The sequence below is a fragment of the Danio rerio genome, chromosome 12 (assembly GCF_049306965.1).
Source record: "Danio rerio strain Tuebingen ecotype United States chromosome 12, GRCz12tu, whole genome shotgun sequence".
Taxonomy (NCBI): domain Eukaryota; kingdom Metazoa; phylum Chordata; class Actinopteri; order Cypriniformes; family Danionidae; genus Danio; species Danio rerio.
In genome coordinates this window covers 6967708-6995110 of record NC_133187.1, presented here as the reverse complement: position 1 = coordinate 6995110, position 27403 = coordinate 6967708, and the positions used below count along the sequence as shown (strand labels likewise).

Here is a 27403-nt window from a genome sequence, read left to right as displayed (position 1 = left end):
TTACTTAAAGACAAGTTTTTAAACACGTTTTACCTTCCGGTCAAGAGTTCATACATAAGAATTCCCAATGACCAGTAATCTGCAGAGATGTCGTGGCCTTTATTAAGTATGATCTCTGGGGCTACATACTCCGGCGTTCCACAGAAAGTCCACGTTTTCTTCCCAAATCCAATCTTTTTAGCAAAGCCAAAGTCCACCTATAAAAGACCAACAAACAGTGTTAAAATCAAAATGGCGTCTTTAATCCAAGTCTGTGTACTCCAGACTAGAAAACCGATGTGTTTATTGCGTTCATTGTTCTACAGCAGTGGCCTCAAATTCAATTCCTGGAGGCCCACAGCTCTTTAGATTTTCGCTTTAACCACCTCCAACTCACAACTGCTTAACAGTCTTAAGTTGAACACCTTGATTAGTGTTGGAGCAAAACTGCAGAGCTGTGGCCCTTCAGGAATCGAGTTTGAGACCCATGTTCTAAGGTAAATCACTAAAAAATATGAATGACTCATCATGCACTCAGGGGTGTATACAACATTTTGACCAATCAGATGAGTAGCTCCTCCTCCTTTAGTATGTGTGTTCTCATATTAGAAGGCATTTAGGATTTATACTCACAAGCTTGGCATATCCTCTGTGATCCAGAATGAGATTTTCTGGCTTTAAATCCCGGTAGATTATTCCTTTGGAATGCAGGTAAGCGAAGGCTTCAACCACACAGGCTGTGTAAAACCTTGTAGTGGAGTCTTCAAATGATCCTCTATAAATATACAAAGGAAAGCACTGATGTTTTGCTGGATTAAGCTCCATCATCACCACCACAAGATCAATGTTTGTTTTACCTGTCTCTAAGAATGGTCCAAAGCTCTCCTCCTAAACAGGCCTCCATTAACATATACAGGTATTTGCTGTCTTTGAAAGTCCTGTACAACCTGAAAGAACAGCCACATTTTGTCCATTAATCATTTTTTAAAAGGATTTTTTTAAGGATTTGACCTTCTAAGATCTAAGTCTGAGGGGGTTTCAGCTCGTACCTTACAATGAAGTCTGAATGTGCCTCCTGCATGATTTGCTTCTCAGAGCGGATGTGCTCCTGTTGTCGCGTGTCCACAATGTGACGCTTCTTCAGAATCTTCATTGCAAATGTTTTGGTCTCTTCACTCTTGAGCTGCACCTGCAGACACATGAAAAATGGGCACAAAGAAAGTGTTAACAAGCTATTTTCCAATGGAAAAACAAGTGTTAGTGCTCCTTAAGTAGCACTTGAGTCATGGTCTATTAATGTGTTAGGGCTCCTTGAAGTAGATTGACTGAGAAGGAATTCTTCACATTGCGTCTCTGCTAAGGCACTTGCATGTTCACTTGATCCTGGAGCTATCTAGCAAACGGACAGCACTACCGGCATATATCACAGCCTCCAGCGAAAGGCCACATGTTTTTACTATGTTGCCGCAGTGCCAGAAATAGGCAGGTGGAAAGGGGAATCCTCTTCCCTGACCACTGGGCTTTCCTTTACAACAGAATGTGATCCGCAATGCGGACTTTTTCCCTCCACCTCCCTCCTCCCTAAGTTTGCATCACTTCTTCCCCTCTACATAAATGGTAATATTGAAAATGCCATCCTGTCTATCTATCTAAACTAACTATCCTCATATCTGTTTACTTACAGCACACCTACCTACTCATCTACAGTCTCAAAATTGCCTCGTTGCAACCCAATTTTGGCTCAAATATGGACGAACCGAACTGTTGAGTTAAAGTGTAATTGAAATATAAATAAAAAAATTGACCCAATGTTGGGTTTGTCAATATGTGGCCCTGTGGTAGGCCACAACAACCCAGAATTTCTTGGAGTATATGTATTATCCACACAGCTACTTTACTGTCTATCTCATCTGCCTAAGCTGTTTGTCAATCTACTTCATCATTTACTACCAACTATCAGCCTAACAGATACTTGATCACTTACAAACAACCTGTCTACCTACCTACAATCTAAAACAGGGGTGCCCGAACTCAGTCCTGGAGGGCCGATGTCCTGCATAGCTTAGCTCCAACTTCCTTCAACACACCTGTCCGGACGTTTCTAGTATACTAACGCAATCTCATGGCAATTTGTAACTTTTTGATTTAGTGGCTAATTCGTCTGAATTTGTACGATCTCATTCTTAAAATTAAGTACGATTTGCTCATCACCCAATGACGGTTGGATTTAGGGGCAGGGTTTAGTGCCAAGCCTTCTTTCTAAAACCGTACATTTTCATATGACAGAACACGTATGAATTAGCCACTAAACTGTCAACTTAAAATACTGAAGTTTTCTCATGAGATCAGGCTGAGTATATTTAGTAAGAGCTTGTTTAGGTGTGTCTAATTGGGGTTGGAACTAAACTTTGTAGAACATCGGCCCTCCAGAGGCAAGTTTGGGCACCCCTGCTCTAAAAAATGCTGGGCTGCTATAACCCAGTGGTTCTCAATTCTGGTCCTCGGGCCTTCCTGCCCTACACATTTTGTGTCTTCCTAAATTAACATACCTGATTCAGATCATCAACTCATTAACAAAGAGATCCATGAACTGATCTTTGTGTGTCAAATAAGAGATACAAAATGTGCAAGGTGGGGGGCACAAGGACCAGAATTGAGATCCACTGCTATTACCCAGTGTTGGGTTCATTTTTTCGATTAAGTTGAACTTTTTGGTATAACCCAATGGTTGTGTTTGTCCATAGTTGGGTTACAATAACCCAGCATTTTAGTGCACATATAAATCTATCTATAATCATCTGCCTATCCAAACACTTACTGTCTACCCAACCAGGCTATCTATCTGTTTACAGAGGTTACCTACTGTACTACTACCTATCTATCCATCTATCTGTCGTTCTATTGTTCAATCATTCTATTGTGTTCTATTGTCCATCCATTCATCCATCCATCCATCCATCCATACAGTCTTCTTGAACTTTGTATGGCAGTAAGTCAAATGTCTGCCCTATTAGCTCTGTTGTGGAAAGTTACCCTGAATAGAGTTACAACATTCCCAGACCTGATCTGTGCTGTGGCACTACAGAAAACATCAGAGCTCATCATCCAGTATGTCCTGCTCTGTTTTAAGCATATCCAATCTTAAGGTATTAAGCACAATATATTTCAAATGATTCTTCTTTTTACCAGAATACCAAAAGGCGTCTACACCATATGCAATCACCTTATAGCGCTAGAAGTAGCTGATGTAATTGAATTTGAAAATGAAAACATGCATACAGAATGGGCCATCCTACCAGCTCAACTCTCCCAAATCCTCCAACTCCCAAGGTGTCGATGATGTTAAAGTCCACCAGCTTCAGGTTGGAGAAGAAGGCATTCTCCGCCTCGTATCTGCATTTTTTGAAGTGGAAAAAGGGAAACTTCTTAGAGGTTTGGATGGAGTATGTAATAGGGAATGTTGGTGCAGGAATCGGCGCAGGAAGGCTGTTTATTCGCTCCCTCTCTTTCCTCTCCTTGACTGGGATAGGAAGAAGTTCACGCATTTTGACCTCCTCGTGGCTTGACCAAATTGAAAACTGTACAACCCTCAACACAGCTAGCAATATTGCAAAGATAACGCTGCAATATCTGCCTTAAATTATGCAGTATAGTCCTCGCCTCAAGAGCACTTATGGCAGAAAAATAATAAAACTCTGCGTTCGAAAGTGGAGTTAAGGCGCCATTTCCAGGTTACATTTCGAGATTTAGGATTTAGCGAAGACTGAATGTGCCAAAGGACAGAGCGATCCAGATTGTTAGAGTCTTTCCGCATCAATATAGACCTATGAGCGATCTTCCAGACACAAAGAATGGATTCTGAAATACCCAAATGTGTCACTGGCATTAGCAGAGACCGAACTAAAAGTTAAGCAAAAGTCCTCTCCAAAAATCTTACAGAGCTATAGATTGAGTTCTCACAGGGAGACTTGTGACGGCTTAGACTAGTGCTGTTCTTTCAACTGAGTCCCTGTGCCGAATCTGAGCTTGACTGTGTTCACTCTCTGAGTACCAGTCTCTACTAATACTGCCCTGGCTGATCCAGCTTTATTTTTAGCATGTGAATTTGGCTTGCGGGTCTCCGAGTCAGAAAAAGGTTTCCCCGCTCTACCCCCACACACCACTGTCTCTCCTTCAAGTTCAAATTTAACTTGAGAAGGATGTTGGCGCTGCTTAATTATAAGCCCATTTACATGCTTTAATGCTGAGAGAATGTGAATCCTTCAGTTAACACGTATAATAACAACATTAGCTCATCTTGGAAATAACTGATAGCTAGGTCCTCTGACTGGAAGACTATAGGAGATGGGAGGAAACGTATTTTTAGCTAGATGGGAAGATTCAGTTTATGATGCCAGCAAGGATGATATGAGGGATCACCAATCTTAAGTAAATTTTGAAAACACAGAAGAATGTCGGTAACCAAACAGTTGACAGAAGAAATTGACTTGCAGAGTATTTTCCATTATTCAGTTTTAATTTATAGAAGTGAATGTCTGATTTCCAACATTCTTCAAAATATATTTGTGTTCTACTGAAATATGGCTAACATGATTGGACTGACATGAATTTAGGATGACCTATCTCTTTATACTATAATTTCTCAGAGTTCTTCCACTTGCCGTTCTCTAATTTAAATGGTAAAAGGCTAAGACTCGATGTCAAAGTCTCAGTACAAGCACTTGTTACTTTAGAAGCTGGAAAACACCCCGGAGGAGCACCACTGTTATTCGACACGGCAAGGACAAAAGTATCTGCAGTAAGTTTCCACATTTAACTAAGACTCCATGGGCAGGGGGAAAGCTGCCCACTCCAACCTCTGCAGCCAATGAGGCAACTCTGACCAATGCATATGTCTGCAGAAGATGAACACATATTGCCATGACTTTAAAACCATTTTGTATAGGTGTTTTGATCAGTACATTCTTTTCAAATGAGCACAAAATAGTCATTCAGATAAGGTATTTTGTGGACAGAACCGGAGATACAGCCAATTCAGTGGATGAGGATGATTGGGAGGCAATGATCGGTAAGGGCTGAGTGAGGGAATTTGGCCAGGACAACCGGGGTTATTCCCCTACTGTTTACAAAAAGTGGCATGGGATGTTTAATGACAAAATGAGAGTCAGGATCTCAGTTTAACCTCACAATTCAAAATCACTTATTGATGTATTCCTCTACGGGAACAATTTTAGTTAGGTGTTATATTAACACCTTATGTTAGAACTAAATTAGCTCCTGCTTCAGGAGTCTAACCATCACAGCAGGAACTAGTTGCCTCTGCTTTGGTGAATGCATGCCATCGAAAAAAAAAAAAAAAAGCACATTATTTTAAAGTGGCCCCTATTATGCATTATGAAAGGTCTTAGTTCAGTTTTGGGGGTCTCCAACAACAGGCTGATATACATTCGTGGTAAAGAAAATCCTTTAATTATCTCATCATATGGGTTTATTTTATGTAATTACCTAAATGACTCCCTTATCATTTGTTTTGACATTAATTTTTCCCAACCCCTCCTGCGTGTAACGCTAATCTGCGATGATTGGTTTGATGACAGTCTGTTGTGATTGATCTACTGTGTGCAGCGGGAGTTGCCTATCAAGGCTTATCAAGACAGTGTTGAATCAACAAGCAGCCATGGTACAGCGTATATGTGTGAGGTTAATACAGGAATACCAGCATATTGCTCTATTCTTGACCATAACTCCAAATCATAGTAATGACATATCATTAATCGTCACAGTTGAACTATTTTGAACATTGACCACCACTCGTCGGAGGTGCATTCTGTTCAGCGTAGCTCAAATCATTGTAAGCGAATTCGTTCAAATTGTAGCGCAGTGCTTTCTGCGTCTGGTGTGTAAGAACAGCTGTTGTTGGCGCAACCTCAGAATTGAAATTGGTAAACGAAGTGTCAGGCATTGTGTTTTCCAATTGGTTTTAGACAAGATATGTGAATAACCACAAATCTTAACAGGTCTGTGTGCACAAGTTGTCGAGGCAATGTTTCTTTCAGATATCACAACGAACGGCTTCATATTCTAAATAATGGCACATTGCTTAAATGACTCTTAGACTCTTATTTTTTTTGAGAGAGAAAATATCTTTATGCACTTTCAGATTTAAACCTCAGCTCAATGTTTTCATCTCCTTAGGGCTCTGACACACTGCATCAATGGTAATTTTCAATAATTCTTTAAACAATATAGGCGCTCTTTAAAGTTTTACAAGACATAAGAACTTTATTATAGAAATAATAGTATAGTTCAATAGTATAGTGAAATACCAATAGTTCACACATTAATTTTAGTTACAGGAACTAGGTTTGAAGAAAAAAATAAGCATGGTCTAACCCAGCACAATAGCAACTATTATTAGCTAAGTTCCCATCCAGGAATGCAAACTAATTTTGTTCGCATAACTGGAATATCGCAAATAAGACATGCAAATAAAGCATCGTTTCCATCCAACAAGTCAAAGAGAACAAAATCGCATCTTCCTGATTAACTGTTAACAAATATCAACAGAAGAAATGTAAATTGCTGTGGTAGAAGAAGCTGCAGGAATCTTTTCTTTATTTAACAAATGACTTGCGCCTCAGTAGACAGTATGCAGACAAGCAATAAACCCATTGTGGCTTTTGAAGATGCACATTTTGAAAATCTTGACCTTTCTATCAAGCTGTTTTTTATGCGCATATCCAAAATGCGCGTAAAAAAGGGGGATGGAAGCGTAGCTACAGACAAATTTGGATGATCAGTGTCTGTTCAACATATAAAGTAACTGCGTCTCTTCGGAAGTCTTTGATTAAAGTGACTTATTTTGCAGTGCCTTTATGTATTTTTTGAAACTTGAAAATGTTAGCTACATAGACTATCAATGAAAGCACAGACACATTCAAATACTTTTAAAATAATGCAATAAAATAATTCATCTTTCGAAGATGAATGTCTTTGCCACTGAAGGCCGAAATTCTCGTATGCCTTTTTTCTTATTTATATTTTTAAAAAATTGTGGCGTGAACAAACCTTGCACGCTGAGCTTGATGCGTATTAATTAATCCATTATGAAAAAACGCAAAACATTTCAGTTAGTTCAAGCAGTGATAGCTAGCTACTTTGGTTGTCAATGATTGTCAATACTGTTTTGAGTGGCTTAAGGAGTGCTTTTGTGATCCACAACTTTGATTTTGAAAGGTGTTGTGCTAAAGCCTTTATGTCAGGTGTGCGAGAAAAAAACGTTCTCCTAATTCAGTGTCTGCCATCAGATCAGATGCTGAAATACAGCCTCAGTGTTCCCTTGTACCCGTCAGCTGTCATACTGTGCTTAGCAGAGCAAAGCGACAGCACAGTGTTGTGGTGGAAATGACACTGATACTGTGTGACAGCTTTATTTTGGATAAAAAATAATATTGATAATAGTCTCACATTAATAACTATAAAATATTTAAATTATTTCGCTAGTGCTTAATTAAGATACATTAATAGATAACAGATAAAAGCATATTTGAATATGTTATTTTTACTGTTGCAGTTTAAAACTCTGGGTGTGCGAAAAGGTGAAAACAATGATTTTGACACCTTAAAGGAGGTTGAATAATATGATAAAAATATAATAGAAAGGGGGTACATTTTTTTAAAGTAGGTTTCATTTTTAGTTTGACAAAGAAAGAGAAATTTGAACAAATATATATATATTTTTGGATATATGCTCATTGTAGTTGGAGAGTTACCCATAAACGCACATGTAAGAGAACACTGGTTCAACAGGATCACTATGCAACTAATGATCACGGAGGCATGCTAATTGTTTAATGAGTCAAGTTTCCATCAACCATTTTTACCCAGGTGTCTTCTCTCCAGGGTTGTTTTTGATTGTTATGATTACTAGCATGGGCGCTAAAGTGTTTGAGCTCCATAAGCGGGCAGATGGAGTGGGCCGGATTTCACACAAGCTGTTGACAGGTGATATGTTAGGTGTGAGCTCCGAGAAAAGCTATCGATGCCTGACGTCACATAGAGGTCTACTAGAGTGATTTTCCACTGGCCTAGCTGAGAGCATGAGTTACAGTGTGTTATGAAAACCCATATGTACTTATAACCTCTCATGGGACAGTAAACAAGTCCAGGTTATGGACTGAGAGGCATTGATAAGAAGATCTGAAATATCCAGAGCGGGTTTACAGTACTTACAGTACTCATACAAGCTCTAGTTGAGGAAAACATTTAATATATAATTTGAGCTGCCTTGAGGTTTGGATTGACTTGATTTATTAAGCATGAGTTTTACTAAAATTATATATGTATATTTTTTATTCTATAAAGGTCTGTGAAATAAAATGTTTCATCATTCATCATTTTTCGGAAATTATATAGTATATATATTTGCCTTGGGTTTTGAATCTGATGTGACATTGAACTGAAGTAAAGATTTAGAAAATGCAGCTTTAAATCACAATAATAATTTACAATCTTAAGTCTATTTCTGTAGAAACAAATTATTAAAACAGAAACAATATTTTTATTGCTTGTAATTAATAATCTGTATGATGAATTAAAAATAATAATTATGAGCTTGATTTGAGTCAACATTCAGATTTCTGCTTTGTAAATGTATGCAAAATGCATAATCAGGGTTTCTTGCAGGTTTCAAGTCAAATTTAAGACTTTTAAAGACCCTTTAAAGACCATTATAAATTCAGTTTTAGATTTTTTTTTTTTTGCTTGCCACAAAAAATCAAATGTAATTATTTTGTAGCAACATACTTTAATGTGTCAAAACAAGAAAACGTGTACACTGTAAAATTCAACAGTCAACTTTATCAAATGTAATTCAAAATTTACTTAAAGTAATTTCTACTCATTTGAAAAGAGTTGAACTCGGTGTTGAAGGTAATAAATTAATTAAAAAGCTCATTACTTCAACCTAAATGGAGTAAGTTCACAGTACTCGTATAGATTAGTCAAACTCAAATTGACTATGTCTACATGCCTAAATGCATTGAGATGCTGCCATGTGATAGGTTGATTAGAAATTTGCATTAACGAGCAGTTGGATAGGTGTACCTAATAAAGTGGCCAGTGGGTGTATACCTGCGGTGTACATTTATAAATGCACGCATTATGTCAAAACAAGCATTTATTTAGGATTCGATTAATCGCACTGAATCTTTACCCGGCACTACTAAATATAAGTGCATATTTATATTTTGCTTGCTTCACTCTTTTTCAATATAGCATCTTTTGTGTTTCACAGGAGTGAGTCAGTAAACAATGATGGTATCACTGTAAAATGCATGCACCCGAGAGTTTTCAGGAGGAATGTTCAGGACCTTGACTGGCCTCTAGACTCTTGTAAAAAGCTGAAGACCAGCCGCATTCCTTCTTGCAGAAATGGCAGCCTTTCAACATTTATCCACTTCTGCTGTTACAGCTGTGAAAATAAGCCTTAAGTCCTAACTGTAGTCAGAGCGCGGGCAGTTTGCTCAGGGGTCAGTGGTTAGCTAAGAGCGGCTGGGTGCTGGGCTTTGACCTCATACACCCAACAATGGAGAAATGGATGAAATGACAGAAAACAGCGTGCTGCGGGCCGCCTGCCCAGGTGTTCTCCACAATGCACCGTTTGACTGCATTACATCCCCTTGACTTAAGATGACCTTTTTTTAAGTCTAGGTCAGATCTTGTTGACTTGGCTCTTGTCACGTTACGTTTTACTCATTTAAGTTTACACGTGTCTTACGTGACCTATTTGACCACACTGGACCTTTGAATGATTATTAAAAAATGAAACAGTTAATTTTTTCTTATAAAAAGTGAAAATAAATAACTTGCACATTTGGAAACAAAATTTTCAATGTTTTTCATATTAAACGTAGAAAATAAGCAGAACTCTTGTATATATGCCATCTCAAGGCATGTCTGGCGCAGCTTCTAATCATCAATGTAGTGCAAACATGAGATGTGTAGTTAAATTTTTTAAGAGGTGTAAAGGCAGTGTTGGACCATACAAAGACAAAGAAGTTTAAATCAGCCTTAACAGAACGGGGTCATGTGACTCCAGACACGATATGGAACGTACAAAAATTTGATAGATTACAGTTTCTAAATGTCGATTTCGATTACATATCAATTAATCGCCCAGCTCTATGTTGAACCCCAAAAAAGGATAAAAAATAGAGTGATAAAAATTATCTTGCAGAAATTACTATATATCATTTAATCTAAAATATAGGGTAAATGGATATTCAGAAACCCTAATTTGGCAGATCCAGACTAACATCTGAAGCAGCCTTTCTACTGCACAAGACATTTGGACACGACTGTCGGAATACGCCCCCTTGTGGCAGTCGCACAGAATTTTCAGTTCTGACGTGCACCATGGGAAAGAAGCTGTTCTCGCAGTGTCCGAAATAAAGGCCTGCAAAAGCAATTCTCTGTGGTTGAATGAATTAATGAATACTAGAAACTCAGACTGCTAAAAAATATTGGAGGGAATGTAGAGACAACATAAAAATTTCTATTTGTATTACTTTATTATTATTAATTTTTTTTTTACTATAGACTTTTTCTGATTCAAAAAATAACCAAATATTGTCCTATTTCTCATCTCGCGCACACGGATTGCTTGAACTACACTGGAATACATCACATCCAATACAATACAGCCGGAGTTTAAATATTTCAACGAATCCACAGCTCAATTCTGATCTGAATTTTCCGCATACGGAGATGATCAGAACTCCACGCGGCTCCCGGACTACTCTCCATTGGAAATGAATGACTTCCGGTCTGTCGTTTGTCGTGTGCAGTGGAAAGGAGGCTTGAGAGTGTGGAATATCTATAGATAATCTATACCTCTATAGATGGTAGCAGCAGCAGCACCTAATTTCAACCAAGGCTCATTATTGATATGTACCCCTGTATACATTTCTGGACAGCGTCCCAGGAGGTATTTTTTTTTTTATTGCAGTTTTGTTTTTACAAATCAACTAGAGGCCACTGTGTACGCTTTTTCAGATCTCAAATTTCTCTCACAAGTGCCATTCACGCCTGTTCTTTTCGTGTAAATCTACCAGAGGCCGCTGTCAACTGACTGACCGGCCGACCAATTCCCCAACCCACCCCCTTCCCTAAACCCAACTGATAGTGTTTCAAAAGCACCGACTGATCCGCCCACTTCCATCCCTAAACCCAACTGAGAGTGTTTTCAAATCCAATCCAGAAAAAGAAAAGCCCTTGTGGCTGCCTGATGTTTACCACGAAACGTACCTCTGGCTACATAATTCGTGCTCTCCAGAAATGTATACAGGGGTATGTTTTCACAATGAGCCCGTGTTGCCTAATATAGTAGAGATGCACATGGGATTCACACTCTAAGAAAATCTGAGTTGTCCATTGGGTCAAAATCTTAATTTAAAAATAAATGTATTTGTGGGAATTTTACCTAACCAAAGTTATGAAGATTACATTTGAAAAATGTGTACAGGTTTTCACTGAAATGTTCTTTAGAGACCCTAATGTATTCTTATATTGCATTTCCATGAAGGCCACAGTTCAGAGCAACTAAGAAAAATGTAATTTAATGGTTGTCAAGCGAGCTCAAGTTCAGTACATGCATGTGACCATTCCATACATATCTGAAATCTGATATGCTGTACAACCACCAATGTAAACAACACTCATGCTATAGCACTTATCTGGGCTTTGATAATAAAATTCAAACTGAATTTTTTTTTTCAGATATGTTAGTATTAATGTATTGATTTTAACATTTCTTAATTAACAAATTTGCAAATCATTGGTCCATATTTACACATTTATTTTAAAGCTTTTTTATACAATAAACAGTACAATACAATGTAAAATTGGACAATAGAAGTGAAATGCACGACTTGAAAAGGATTGACCACACTTATCAGCTTTGCGCCCTGATGTAACAACCATTAACAGTTGGGTCATGCATCATTGGGATAATGGCCTTACATGGGCTCTGTTTCTTGGGCTGTTTTTAGATCTACGTGCGAGGTCTCAGTCACATGAATCCTAACAGCATTACTGACCTCGCACCAATCTCAGCTTTGTTCCTTCAACACTCTCGTCTGATACCACAGATAACAACTGTCATTATGATGTGCGCGTGGCGTTTCTCCAAACTACAGCAGGACAGTAAAACACATGACAAGAATGCCTTGGCTCTTCTACCAACTGACAATCAAGGTCTTGCTTGTATAATCATTACTGGTTACGAGGTAATCATATCAAGTTAATTCAATTCTTGCTTCCTTAACAGTCAGAATCCATAAGCAAGCAAGAATGTTAATTTTTTCCCTTAATAAGCAATATATGATGGCCATCAAGCACAGGACTCAACAAAATCAACATTGAAGGTGTGCTTTTGTTGGAGTTTGTCATGAGTTTTTTGATTTTGAGAGCAGCTAATAGGTTTAAAAGACACTATCTCCAGACAGCTTGCAGGGTTCAACAATAGGGATTTTTTCCACTGGCCCGATTAAATACAATACTGATTAGATTAATTAAAGTGAATGGTTTAGTTGAAAACTGCAACAATTTTATGTTTTTGTTTGTTTAAAACTCACCAAAATGCCTATATTTAGAAAGCGGCTCATTACATCAGTCTATAATACTGTCAATACTTTTATTTTTCATTTATTTGTAAACCTAGATTAAAAATGCATTTCACTTCTTTTTCTTGCTTAATCAATCAACATATTAATCATTTTAGCCTACGTTTTAATAAGTTAAGGCCTTTGAGAATTAAAAAAAAAAATGCTAAAGAAAATCTATGAAGGGGGTCCATGCAGGGGTGCAGTTCTCATCACAACACCGGGACTGCAGTCAGATTATGAAGCAATGTTGTTCTTTCTTTTGAAGTGTCGAAATGAACGAAACAAATGAACAAAACAATTGGCATAATACAAAATATTAGATTAAAATATGGAAAAATTATCAGATGGTAATTTCGGTCAATTTGTTTTCAGTCAATGGATAAACAGCACCCTGGTAATATTTCAGCATGCTCTGACTTTCATATTAGACATGAAACACACATTTGCTGGGAGAAATGACATCCTGGCCTACTCATCATTCTCTCTTCATATAGCCACATATATGGCCATTACGCAACCACAATACACTGTGATGGCTTATTCTGGTGATATCAGACTGATTGATTTGGCGCGGACTCGAGCACGATTGCGGGATTCACATATGCCACAAACAGCGCTTACTGGGCAAACTAGATAGGCTCGGAAACAAACGTATGGGCATGAAAGCACACAATTGACAAACAGTCGCAGCCAAATTAAACTTTAGTAACAAGGCAGCACTGGCCACCATCGGGCCAGTAACCAATCTGTCCTGAGCGTCTTGCAGGCTGGACCTGGGCTAGCAGGCAGTCCTTATTGTTGAGCCCTGGATTGTAATGTTACATATCGGAGGCTGGGAAAAGTACACTTCTATAGTCAAAGATGACTGGTCAATGCTGATAACATTAGCTTTCTCTTTGCATGTTTTGTAATACTGTACTGTTACAATTACTACCCCAAACAATGTACACTTATGCTATTATAGGAACTAAGGTGCCATTCACACTTGCACAATTTTGTCTTGAGAATGACACTTCTAGACTGGCATTTTTACTGCATTTCAGAAAATGATCTCCATCCGTACTAAACAATCTAAAACGTGTGATTGGTGACCATTCAGGCTCACTGGGCATGAGCATATTCTGCAGGTATTCTGCAGGTATGCTTTATATACATAAATACGTATGTATAAATAAATGTTTATTACCAACCTTTCTATGAACAGGATTTGATAATAGCTGCAGATTAATGATCATAGCTAAAACATTTATGAACACATACAGACCTTTCCAGTTTCTGAAATGTTAATAATTACAAATAAAAAAAAATACCCAAAACTTACTTTTAGGCCTTATTTGGTTTCATAAACGAGATGAAACGTATACAGTCAGCATCTCTGCGGGCGCGTCCGCTACGTCACTGTGTGGACGGAGAGTTGTTCAGAAACGGCAGGTGAAATACCAGATGCGGATTGTTTTCATTGTAAAACGCCATTTTTCAACTAAAACGTATTTGTGTATACGGGGCCTAAGGGCCCATGCACATTTGGAGGCCCCAGAGATCTGCTTTATTAGTATTGACAATAGTAGCCGCGGGCTCAATCTCAAATATTCTTTCATAGGGCTCGACATTTATTGCGTCGCCCCTGGCCAGGCTTGCAGAAATGTTGGGGGCTACTGCAGAGTTTATCTCCAACCCTAAGTAAAATATGTACCTGCCTGAATCCTGAAGACCTTGATTAGCTTGTTCAAATGTGTGTGATAGGGGTTGGAGGTAAACTCTGTGGAGACACTGGCCCTCCAGGATCAACGGGACCTATAGTTTAGTTCTAGGGTCTGGTTGTATGCGAAATTGTCCTTATCCCTCTGAGGTAGCAGCCATTTCTAGTGGAGTCCCAAACCATAGTGGACATTCTGAAGTGTACTCAATCAATCCCACAATGCATCGTAATAGTAAGCGTTACAACCAATGTACACTCAGCAGCTAGAAAATACCCATAAAGCACATGCCAAATGGATTTCCATGTTTGAAAACAAGATTACATCCGAGGCAGAAATACATCGATGTGGATTAAATTAAACTCTAGCAGTACTTGAGCTTGGTTTGCGTACTCCATGACTTGGGATTTGATTTGTACCACCTCTGCCAAACAGCCAATCAGAGTGATTTGTCTGACCAACAAATGTTTAACATGCTTTAGGCAGCCAGAAGTCCTCAGTGGGGACGAGGGTGTGTAGCATGTCTTTAAGAAAGGAGCTGACAGACGCTCAGTATTTGTTCGATGTCGGTTGATGGCTGTCATTGCTCTGCTCTAATGTGTCATGACCTTTAAATCTGATTGGTTTCATTCAAATGCTCAGGGTTTGGCTGGGTAGTTTTGTAATTCATTTACAAAGCTATCTCTAAATACTACAGATCTTCTGGGTTTGATTGAGCTGAAGAAATCTGCTTAAAATATTTATCAGGAAAAAAATGGGAAAACACTTTAAGTCAGTTTGTTCAGAAAGCAACATGCCAAACACATGTAGTGACATACTGATGGATATGGAATTCATAGTGAAAGATACATAATACAGCTGAACTTCTGGAGGATGTAAGCAACTGCCTTGTCAAATGGGTTATAGGAGCGTGAAAGGCCAGGTGTAAAAATAAACGTCTTGCGTAACAGTTTGTCAAGATTATATTTCTGGAGTTAAAGGACTCCACTGTGTGTGTCTGGACAGCATTTAATATGCTAAATGAAAATTGTTTCAAGAAAAATTGTGTTTAGTGTGTCTCATGGCTGTAAACAATTATATAAACTGCTCCGGTTTCCCTCTCAAGTCCAAAGACGTGCATTATAGGTGACTCGAATAAGCTAAATTGTGCATATATATGTGTGTGGATGATTGTATGGGTGTTTCCCAGTGATGGGTTCCAGCTGGAGGGGTATCCGCTGCGTAAAACATATGCTGGATAAGTTGGCGGTTCATTCCCCTGTGAGACCCTTGATTAATAAAGGGACTAAGCTGAAAAGAAAATAAATGAGCGAATGCTACTGTATGGTGAAATGAAGGGCATGTTCTTATAAGATCGGAAAAAGCTAAATAGTTTGAATAACAATTATAATTGTACTCAAATACTACTAATATTTGAATCATATTTTAATTATAAAGGCATCAATTCAGAATTCTGCTGTCTCCTCTGCTCAGCCCACAAGAGGGCGCACTGAGCAAATATAAATCACATCATGCACAACATTCAACTCTTTATTCAAAGCAATGAAATGATATGACTTATACTTAGGACTTATTATATGGTTAGTATGACACTGAATGATCCTCAATGCATAAAAAATCTATTATATTTTTGTATTGGTCCAAAGAATCATTGTTTCATAAGGCAGTTTAAATAATAAAACTTGCAATAGCTGTAATAAACAACAACTGATATATACAAGCGATGTATTTTGAGGCTCTTTAAGCATTTGCAAAGTTTTGTCAATTAGTTCTTTTCAAATAAATTATGACAAAAGAGACACAGATGCATTAAAGGTGCAGTTGGTGATGGTCTTCAGAAACATTTTTGGTTGTGCTGGTTGAAAGTAACTGATCTAAATGCATTTATGTGTATTTTTATATTCTGGGTGAGGCATAAGACTTAAAAAAAAAAAGTTCATCCAATGAAATTTGTCAGGTTAAAAATTCTCAATGTTCTGAGAAATAGACCAAACTGTCTGTCAGCAAATGTTCTGTGCAAATCTGTGCACCCCTGTTCATGCAGACAGATCTCCTGTTTGCATGGGCATGCATGCCGCGTCAACAAGATTGATCGGTAAAAACAAATGCTGAATCAAAACTTTATAATCCCGAATCAATATTGAAATTACTTTTGCACGCTGGAGGAAGGACGACACCATTGCTTTGCGTGACTAAAATAGTTTTAAAACATTACCTGTCTCAAATAAAAACTTTTATTTGAGACAGGTAATGTTTTAAACTATTTTAGTCACGCAAAGCACATGTTGATTGTGTTGTTTTACCAATAGGTTATATGCAGAGAAGTGTTGTTCAGCCACTGAAATCTTCCTGTAAAAGATTGATGTGACTATTTTTAATTTCAAAGAACTGTTTACAGCATCGATAATGTAGACTTTTATGTAGTTTTACAACAAAACATCTGTAAATAGTCCCTAACCTGCTTTACTGAGGTGAAGTTGGTTTTATATTCACATTGGTTAATTTTTAAACAATAACAACCCGTGACGCGCTACTGTATATTTTTTACCATGCTACTTTGAATGTTCGGTCTGAAATAGCATGTAAGTATGGCTTAATAATAAGTGTATTAATAAGTATACAGTAGTCGCTTTAGGACAAAGCGCATGGGAGAGTGAGACCAGCAAATCTTGCATGCATGAAATATTACACATTATGACAGGTTTGCTTGCTACACAACTGAAAACCTGCTCGATATAGTAAATTTTTTTTGTTCAGAATTGGCGAATTACATGATCTGGTTGTCATATTTATGGAGCACATTCGGGATTTCAGGATGTGTGACTCTAGACGACAGGGGAGGGACAGTGTTTTCAAAGCAATTATGCTAATGGTTAGCATTTTGTCAGATCAACTACTGCACCTTTAAAAGGTTTAATCTAATGTTCTTAAGACTTTGCAAATTGCATAATCAGTGACAGAGAAAATAAACAAAGTGATTACATTCAAAGTTTATTGAGAGAGAGTAAAAAAGACTGCCCACTTGGTACCAGAAATGGGATCTCAAGCAGGTTCTTATTATTTAAAAATAACATGAGGGTAAAAAGTTTTGTGGCACCAGAAGTTATAACACGTTCGGCACAGTGTTTAACTTACAAAGTTCCACTAACCACAGTAAAATTTATCAATCTTGTTTATGTGCAATATCAGTGTGGTAAAATGCAAAAACATGTTCTGTGTAAATGAAAGTTGTTTTGGTCTTAGCATGCCTGGTCCAGATGAACGGTGCTCAAAACCAACCTAAAATTACATTGGAAACTGGCCTAGGCCTGTTTACAATGTCTTATGACTGTAATATCTATAGGTGCGTCCAAAATCGCATACTTGTGCACTATTCTATGCCATTTTGTTGTATAAATAGTCTAAGTAGTGCATTCATTCTGTAATTCTAAAAAGAATGGGTGCACTTATTCAACTGTTAAAAAGTATTGTGTAATGTTGTACATTTCACGCACAGAACGGTCACTGCAAGCTCACATAGCGGAAGCTTTCAGGCACTGATGTTGGATTACTGTATTTATTTAGAATTATAAAGCAAAATTCGCTTACGAGAGTGATTATAGCGCCTCCTGATAGTGAACGCGGTTATACTCATGGCAGGTATTATTTGGTAGTTTGGTCATTTATTTCCCTAATTTGACCAAACCGTCAATCATCTGGGAAACGGAGAATTTCCGCTTAGTAAAAAAACCATTAATATTTCATTTAAGACGACACTACATACATGTACTATGCTGTCAAGTGTGTAAGCGAATAAATACATAGTGCATAAGTGAATAGCAATATTTGGGACGCTGCTCATATAACAATTAAAAAATGGTACTTTAGTAATATTCATTTTCAGTAATATGTCCTCACGTAATGACCTGTGTGATTGACTCTGCAGGGTCTCCTCTGCCACATAGAGAGGCTGTTTATGTCAGGCGATTCCCAGGAAAAACAACATGCTAGTAAGAGGGACAGGAGACAGCTGCCCGCCCCGACGCATGCCCAGCTCACGGTCAACACGCATCCAGAAGCAAAGAAAGACAAATAAAGGTAATCCCAAAGTATTGGTTGACTGACGGCAAGCTGCCAATGTGAAATGTGTCTACAGAACAGAGTGTCCCCAATTTTTCTCCTTCAACACAGTGTGAAATGACATCTGCTTCGTCTCTGTGCTCGGCTCGGCCAAGCTTTTGGGGTAACCTCAGATCAGACTTAATAGACCTGTTGCCAAAAGTCCACTGTCACAAGTCCAAGTCAGTTGTACATGCTTCAGGCTAGTTTTAGGACAATTCATTGTACATTTTGAGGTCAGAAAAAAGTTTTAAAATAGTTTCTTCTGCATGATCACCGCAGGCTGCAGTACAGTAAAACTATACTGAAGGGAAAATGTTATTGTAATTTAAAATTAGTTTCTAAATCAAACATGTTTTCCGTTGTTATTATGATAGTAATGCTTAACGCGTAGCATTTATGATCATGATCTTTCAAAAATGATTCTAATAAGTGGATATGCTTACAAAATATTTTTGTAAGTGGTTATCCTGGAAATAGTTATGCCATGAATTCAAAATAACTGAATTAATTTTGATAAAAATATTTAGCAAAAATATTTACTGGACAACGTGATGGTGCAGTGGGTAGCGCTGCCGCCTCACAGCAAGAAGGTCGCTGGTTCAAGCCTCGGCCTATTTCAGTTGGGATTTCTGTGTGGAGTTTACATGTTGTGTTCGCGTGGGTTTCCTTCAGGTGCTCCGTTTTCCCCCCGCAAGTCCAAAGACATGTGGTATAGGTGAATTGTGTAAGCTAAATTGTCCGTGGTGTATGTGTGTGAATGAGTGTGTATGGAGGTTTCTCAGTGATGGGTTGCAGCTGGAAGGGCATCCGCTGCGTAAAACTTGCTGGATAAGTTGGTGTTTCATTCCGCTGTGGTGACCCCTTTTTAATAACGGTACTAAGCTAAAAAGAAAATGAATGAAGGAATAGTCTTTATTCTTAAACTTCCATTTTTGTGCATTAATACATTACAAAATTTCTTTCTAATTAAAATATGTATTCTATTTTAATTAGATGTTTTAACTTGTATTATTATTATTATTGAAATGATGTAAATTGTGATGTATAATGGATTTTTAAAGCATAAATAGTTCTCACTTTAGAATAGGTCTCAAAGGTAACTATTAGTATGCTCATAATAAGATATATGAGCAATATCACAGTGCGATATGGCTGTATAATTGGCACCAGTGCCTTAGTGTCCCACCAGTAATGATATACAGCCATATCGCACTACTACAAGTGTGATATTGTGTTTATACAACAGTTTGACAGCATAATCATGTGTATAAAAAATTGTCTAAAAATCCTTTTGTTCGAGGAACTACTTTCTTCCGCTGTTCGTTCACATCTGCAGCTGATGTCAAAACACCAAAAACTGTTGCTTAAAAACATGCCACTTTAAAGCTAGGATCTGAATGATTCTCTAGCGTGATGTCTAAAGTGATGAAAAAACAGGTGATTTTGCTTACATTTTAAGATTATATGGCTGAACGGCATGAAATGTTGTTAAATAAATGTGATTATAATAGTTTATTAATGATTTACTTTATCTTTCTGAATGACTTTAAAAACCACCAGCTTCTCTTAAATACAAATGGTTTGTAAATAATGCAATACTTATCTTAGTAATGAAAAATTAGCCATTCAGAAAGTATCATGGATGTGCAGCCGAAAAATCTGCAGCAACTGTGCGATGCTAATATGTCAATATGGACCAAAATCTCTGAGGAATAATTCCAGTACCTTGTTAAATTTATGCCACTAAGTATTAAGGCAGCTTAATTTATACCACGAAGGATTAAGGCAGACCCTCTGAAGGCAAAAGAAGTCCAAACCGGTACTAGTATGTTTGTAGTGTACCTAATAAAGTGGCCGGTGAGTGTAAATGCATAATATTATTGTTAATACTATTAATAATGAATAATGTAAATAATAATTGAACTGTTTATTTCTGTGATTACTAATCATTACACTAATTATAATGTGATATATATATATATATATATATATATATATATATATATATATATATATATATATATATATATATTAAATGACCTCTTTAAAAATAACAGTCTGTTATTATGAGCTTGTCCTTGATTCTTTTACATAGACACATATTGCTCAGTAAAAGGATGTGATACATATCAAGCCCTACCAAATCCAAGATTAAAGTCATTAAGAAAGCAATCTCCATATATGAAACACACTTGCACACAAGCACATTAATCCAAAGTCCAGTATCCTAGTAACTAATGAATGTAATGTAATCCTCTTTGGTGATAGAGGCTGTTTAGACACTTGCTATTGTGAGCTCAGTGCATTTCATTAACACAACTTCATAGCTGCATTCAGCACTCGAGACACCTGACGCTCTAATGAGGTGCTGAATACACACACCACCATGGCAACAAGGCCAGCGTACAGTGATTATGTTTGCAGAAGGTCACTATAGGTGCTACACTGTGCCATCCTTCCTTTGAGATGACTCCTGGATTCACTGACCTCGGTCACCTTTTTCAACATCAGAGTCCTGTTTAATGTCAGTGTGGGAATCAGAAGGCAACCTATGTTCTATGTCACTATTAGACACTTATGATCCCTACTACACTTCTACTGGAAATAGGTAGTGCTGTGATGTGTTTCGTCTATATCACAGCAGTATATCAGCAGTATATATATGTAGTGTATCAGAAGCTCTGTGACTAAACCTCACTCACTTGGTCTAAAGAGTCACACTAGCTCTTTACCCTACAGCAGTGGTTCTTAAACTGTGGTACGTGTACCACTAGTGGTACGCAGGCTTTCATCTAGTGGTACGCGGAGGAATGAAATGTCATGTACATGCTACACACATTTCAAAATTTATCAAAATGTATGTATACAATATGCCATATATGACATATAGCCAATATTTCTGAGGTAATCTGCCAGGTTTTTTTTTTACTGTGCAGCTGCTTTACTGGGCCTACTACGCTACTGTATTTCAATACTGCTAATTTTGGTGGTACTCGGAGAGACAATTTTTTTCTGAGGTTGTACTTGATGAAAAAAGTCAATCCTTTTTTGTGCGTCCTCATTTCCTTTCATCATGCCTTAGCACCACACATAATGCTAATTGTTTGCCAATTTCAGCCTCCTCCTTCCCTCAACTTTAGATCTTGGGAGGATGGAGGGACAGCAAGCATGCTGATTCTGTCGAATACTTGTTGGCTTTAGTTCACATCCCACAAGGCAAGTAGAAGCATAAGGGATACACTAGTACCAAGACCTGGATGCTGGAAGCTGTATAAGTAAACCTCTTTCTCCTGGCTTCAAGAGGTTACAATCTTAAGTGTCTCTGTTAACGTGCCTGCCTCTCATGCTGGAAGTACCAGTTTGAATCCTACTTGGAGCAGAGCACTTAGAAGTGCTAGGGTTACACTGGTGCTGTGACCGGGAGAGAAGTAACAATTAGGGTAGTAATAGGTGAGCTTAGTCCAACAGAGTTCAACTCTAACCCTAATCAAATACCTAGAAAGAGCTTCATTAGCTGGTTCAGGTATGTCTAATTAAGGTTGGAATTAATCTCTGCAGGATACCAACAATGAGTGTAAAGCAGGCCAGTTACAGTTGTGTGAATAATCTATCAAGGTTTCAAGTGTTAGTGTGTCTATCTTCCATACCCAAAACAACAGTCAAAACCTTGTTCCGAATGTGGTGATTAGAATCAAAAGAGTGACTGTTGCTGTGACGTGCATGGGATTGAGTTAAGGAGCATCAGTGTAATGGAGACCAGGAAGTTAGAGCTTTGTGGGTAAACCATAACTCCTCTGGCTCCAAATGGTGAAGCTGGAAGCGGCAGTCTTAAGTGTCTTTGTTAGTGGACCTGCATTTCATGCGGAAAATGCAGAGTTGAGTCTCACTCTGAGAAAAGCGAAGACAACCAGTGAAGTTCCATATCCTGTGACTAAGGCCGAGGGAATAGAAGGGACATAGGCCAGCTAGCAAGAGTTGTGCGAGTAAGCATCACTACCATGTGCTTAGGTGGTGTGTCTTTTTATTGTCGTTGTTGGTGTGCTTGGCTGTTTCTCAATTGCAAGAAGGTAGAGAATCGACTTGTGTTCTCGTAGAGAGCAGTCTTGCCAAGTTACTTCGGAAGAACGATCTCGCGAGAACAGAGAACGCATCCTGTGAGGAATGATATGCTGCATTTATCCTGAGGGTCACATGACCTTCACACAATTTAATGTGAAATCATTAACTATTATATCATTCGTTAAACCATTTAAGATTTTTATTTATTTTCAGTATATATATGACATGCACAAAAGCCTTACAAATAAACTTTTCACAGTAGAAATTAAGCAGCTTTAATATGAATTTCAGCAAATAAACACCCTTAATTCTATAAAATGCTGCACTCCCCACCTCCTTTTTTCAGTCGCAATGACTTACGGGACTTTTAAAGTGAGTACAGTGCTCAAGTCTTCATTGATGCATCCTCGATATCAAGAAAGCATCTGGGTTCTGTTATGTGCCTTTCATTCTTGAGTATTGTAATTGAAATTTGGCGGTTGATGATGATGTTACATGAACACAAGCACGCAAGATCACTTAAAAAAAGCATACTGAGAAACAGCCATTGTCTCTAATGCCAAAATGCTAGTTCAACTCCTGCTCATGATTAAGTGACCAGAAGGGGTTACATAGTCTTTAGGGATCCTGTTAGTGTGCCTGTCTGTGATGCAGAAAATGCTGATTTGAATCCCACTCAGATTTGGATCAAGGGGAACAGGACAGGTTACATTGGTGAACTGGAAGACAGCAAGGGTCAGGATACTTAGTGTAACGGAGGCCAGCTTGTGAGAGCTGTTAGGTAAACCTCACTTCCCTGGCATCAAGAGGTGCATTAGAGGCTGCGGTCCTAGTGTTCTTGTTAGTGTGCCTGTCTCTCATGCCCAAAATTCAAGTTCAAATCCCACTCAGAGCGGGCGAGCATAACTGGAAGGGTGACATTGGTGTCGTGACCCAGAAGAAGTGAGGTTTTAGTGAGTGAGTGAAACAGAAGCTAGCTAGTAAGAGTGGAGCAGGTAAACTTTACTCTCCAAGCCCCAGAAGATGAGCTGGAGTCTGCAGTTATTTGCATTCTTGTAAGTGTGCCTGTCTGCCATGCTTGAAATTCTGACTTTAATCCCACTCGCAGTGAGGTTGTGGGTATACATAACTGGAAGGGTTACATTGGTTCTGTGACCCAAATGAGAGCGAGGTTTAGGGTAGTGAATGTAACAAGGCCAGCTACTAATAGTAAATAGGTACACATCACAACTCTGGCTTCTAAAGAATGCATGAGGCTCGCAAAGTGTGCCTGCCAGCCAGTTTGGAAAGACTGCTTTGAATCTCACTCAGAGTAGAAAGTGAGGGGTTACACTGTGACCAATTTGGTCGTGACAGGTATAAAAGATTGGTAAATGTTACAGAGACCAGCTAGTCACACTCCCCTGGGTTCAAAAGATATGCTAGAGGACATGTCCTTGTTAGCAAACCCACCTCAAATGCCAAAAATGATTGTTCAATTCCCACACAGAACAGGGAGTAAATAACCAAAGACGTTTTCAGAGCTTATACACTGAACAAGCAATTGTTTATCCTATCAGTTCTCATTCAGTTGGGTCACTTTAATACTTACATATGCACAACAAATTATTTAGTGGTTCTAGACAACATGTCTTGCCTTTCTTAGAACACTTTCAACATATATATGGGTGCTTGTTCAGGACCCCTTATGCATCAGTTATCGATTAATAAAATTCTGTATCAGTTTTGCAAGTTTTGATTTGTAAAATATACAAAAATAAAAGTAGAAATAATATCAAGATAATCAGATTAACTCTTAGAATTCAGTTTCATTTAAGTTTTTTTTTGTGATTTAAACATTGTGAAGCAAAGCTTAATGGAGTACACTGATCATGAAAGATTATGGGTTTTTGAAAATGACCTTCCATGCATTGTGTAGCACAACTTTACGTGAGGTGAAATATCCAGCTAAGGCTTAACTCTGAAAGTGCACCGTGCTTAAAACTATTGATTAATCTATAAAAGACTTGACTCATAGTGGTTCAAATAAATCGTTATGTAATGAATCTTTAGCCGTGTGGGTGTGACGTTTATACAGAACTTGAAATAGAACATTCGTTGCACACACAGACCCGGGAAAATTGAAATACCCACCCACAAACACTGTAGCAGATCCCGGTTGAATCATGTCTCGAAGACGCTGTGCTCTGAAGTGTGAGGAAAATTTAGTGTTATTTTCCCTACCCAAGGATGAGGCTGTAAGAGTCAGTGGTTCAAGTTTATTTTTGCAAAAAAAACTCAACATTATAACACCAGTCTTATGCTGTGTTCCCATTTTTCTGATAAGTGCTTCAGCAATCTACATGCTTACAACGGGGGATTCGTCAGCCGTTTGTTGAAGGATGGATCAGAAAAGACTTTTGATGTATGGGGCTGTCAGAGCTTGACATGAACTTTACAGTACACAGTTCATGGATCAGTTTCTTCCTCCATTTCACAAGTGTAAGTAACTTAAGTGCGATTAAAATGGTTGCCTCCCTGTTTTCTTTAGCTTTTAAAATGTGTATTTAATTGTGTTTTGTTACTCGTAACTGCTCTACGTGGCTTTTACTGTATCTGCTTAACTCTTTATATTCTTATATCGCGTCTAAAACCACGTTGAAAACATGACGCGTGCCACTTTCCTTACAGATTTAAATGTGTTTGTGAACTCGAGTTCCACTGCCGTTTGTCATTGCCAGCGTCAGCTGTTCCTACACTCTTGGTGTGGTCAAGTTGTAAAATAGTTCAGCTTTTGCCACTGTGTGGATTAATACTGAATGTGTGTCATGGTTGCGAATACAGCAATATGCTGGTGTTAAACTGCATTGCTTTAATGCGCTCCTGCATTGGGCTCACACATACAATCTGCTATTTGACTACTTAAAATTGTTGATAAGTCGTGGTGGGTGTTTTTCTCTGTCTCACGCTAAATGCAGTCGAACAATCGCAATAGACTGGGTCATCGGACCAATCAGCGCAGATTAGCATTGCCCTAAGGAGGGGTTTGGAGACAAATAAATTGCTGAACGAATCATATGGGAGTCGATGGGAGAATAAGGTAAAAATAAATGAGACAATGAAAGTATTTTTTGACCTTCCATGCACATCAGCCTGTTGTAATAGACCCTCAAAACCAAAATATGACCTTTTTAAATGCATAATAGGGGCTCTTTAAAAATAAGCAACCATATGTTCCAAAATGGTAATGTGTAAATAATTTAACACAAGCCTCCAGTCAAAAATAATGGATGTTAGGCATTTATAACATCATTCAGTGCTATTATTTTGTGCTGTATAGAGTATCTTGTCACAGTGCAACATACCCATTTGACTGATCAGAGAACAATGGTGATTCAGCTACTAAAAACTAAAATATCAGGGGAAATGGTTATCAGCTCAGTATTTAATCCACATCATTTGTCAGTGATATACTAGTACTGTTCACTGTGTACTGGAAAAAAATCAGTTCAAATCGAATTTAACCAAAACAAACCAGGTCTCAAAATGTCACTTTTTGGGTTGGGAAGTCATAAGGATTGGAAAAATACATAGATGAGTAAATGACGATAGTATTTTTGTTTGTTTGTTTGTTTGTTTGTTGATGAATTAATCCGTAAGATATTTTTAAGTAAAAAAAAAAAAAAGACAGACTACAGCTACTGGTTAATTTGTGTTTGATAATTCAGCACTTCAGCCTCAACTCGTGCTCATGTCTGGCCTTTTAACAAGCACTCTCTTCATTAAACACGCATCTATTATCACATCTATTTACAGCTTGCACTCAACAACATGCAGCTATATAATTGCATGCATATTGAAACCACCCCCTCATACAGTATCTGCAAGTTACTTGCATATAATTATACTTCTTCAGGCCGCTGTACTGGGCACAAACCTTGTAAAATAGAACACTAATTCATTTTAGTGCAACATAACACTCCATGCCTTGTTGAACTAGGTTTATCAGTCTACAGCAATTTAAAAACAATGAACATATAATTAAAACCAAACAGTATTCTACACTGTCAAGAGAAAACTAATTTGAACTGGACATGTATATCTAATGTAGCCACAAGAGGGCACACTTGGATCACTGCAGGTTTCCATGTTGCTTTGGCATGTTGCTTAGCTTAAAATCCAAGTCACTGACATGGCTTGTTCAAACATCATCTAGTCATTACCTTAATCATGATATACTCAATCGTTCAAATTCTGACAAAAGAGCTAAACAACCTGTACTGATCTGTAAGACTGTATACATCAAAGCCCATCATGTTCACGCCGCAGGAAGTTGGGAATTATTTAAGTTGTAGAAACGACTAAATTAGCTGCTGCTTCAGAGTATTTTCATTTTCTGTTTCGAAACACAGCACTATAAGTTCTCAGCTGACTTAGCCCTACATTTTGCACTTTTGATAGCATCGTTTCTAATAATAATCTGTGTTATTTTGAAATCCATCATGGGCAATCTGGACGTGTCTCTAGATATGGTGAGAACTATAACGCATTTGTTCATATTTTGTTCTTCATTCCTGAAAACCTGTCTAGCTGAGATAATTATAGCCACAAGGAGGTCGAAGTCATGACCAGACATGCAAATCAAATAAAAAATAGACAAAGACCAATTAATTTCTGCCTGTGGACTTTCATCATTCAGGCTGAACTTATTACAGGAGAGATGAATTCACAGAGCAGACAAAAGTGTTATTAATGAAGGCAGAGAGTTTACTTTGTGTCTTGATTCTCTATACTTTGTTGTTGTAGGTTTTAGAGTGTAGAAAGTAAGGGGGAGGGGGAATGAAACACTGTACGAGCTTGATTTTATGAATGCACCATCCTTGACTGAATCACAAAGAATCAGTTTCATGTATATGGCTCCAT

At 38.0% G+C, this 27403-nt stretch overlaps 1 protein-coding gene across 3 annotated transcripts in view; it reads right to left on the bottom strand.

Moving 5' to 3' along the window:
• The window catches only part of prkg1 (protein kinase cGMP-dependent 1), a 248018-nt gene that overhangs the window by 2670 nt on the left and 217945 nt on the right, over window positions 1-27403 (bottom strand). For all 3 annotated transcript variants that reach the window (XM_073918140.1, XM_073918139.1, XM_073918141.1), the window contains exons 10-14: window positions 3276-3372; window positions 1029-1168; window positions 837-926; window positions 613-754; window positions 34-197 (exon numbers count right to left, since the gene is read on the bottom strand). In XM_073918140.1, coding sequence (XP_073774241.1) covers window positions 34-197; window positions 613-754; window positions 837-926; window positions 1029-1168; window positions 3276-3372 — 633 coding nt within the window. The remainder of the gene's footprint in view (window positions 1-33; window positions 198-612; window positions 755-836; window positions 927-1028; window positions 1169-3275; window positions 3373-27403) is intronic.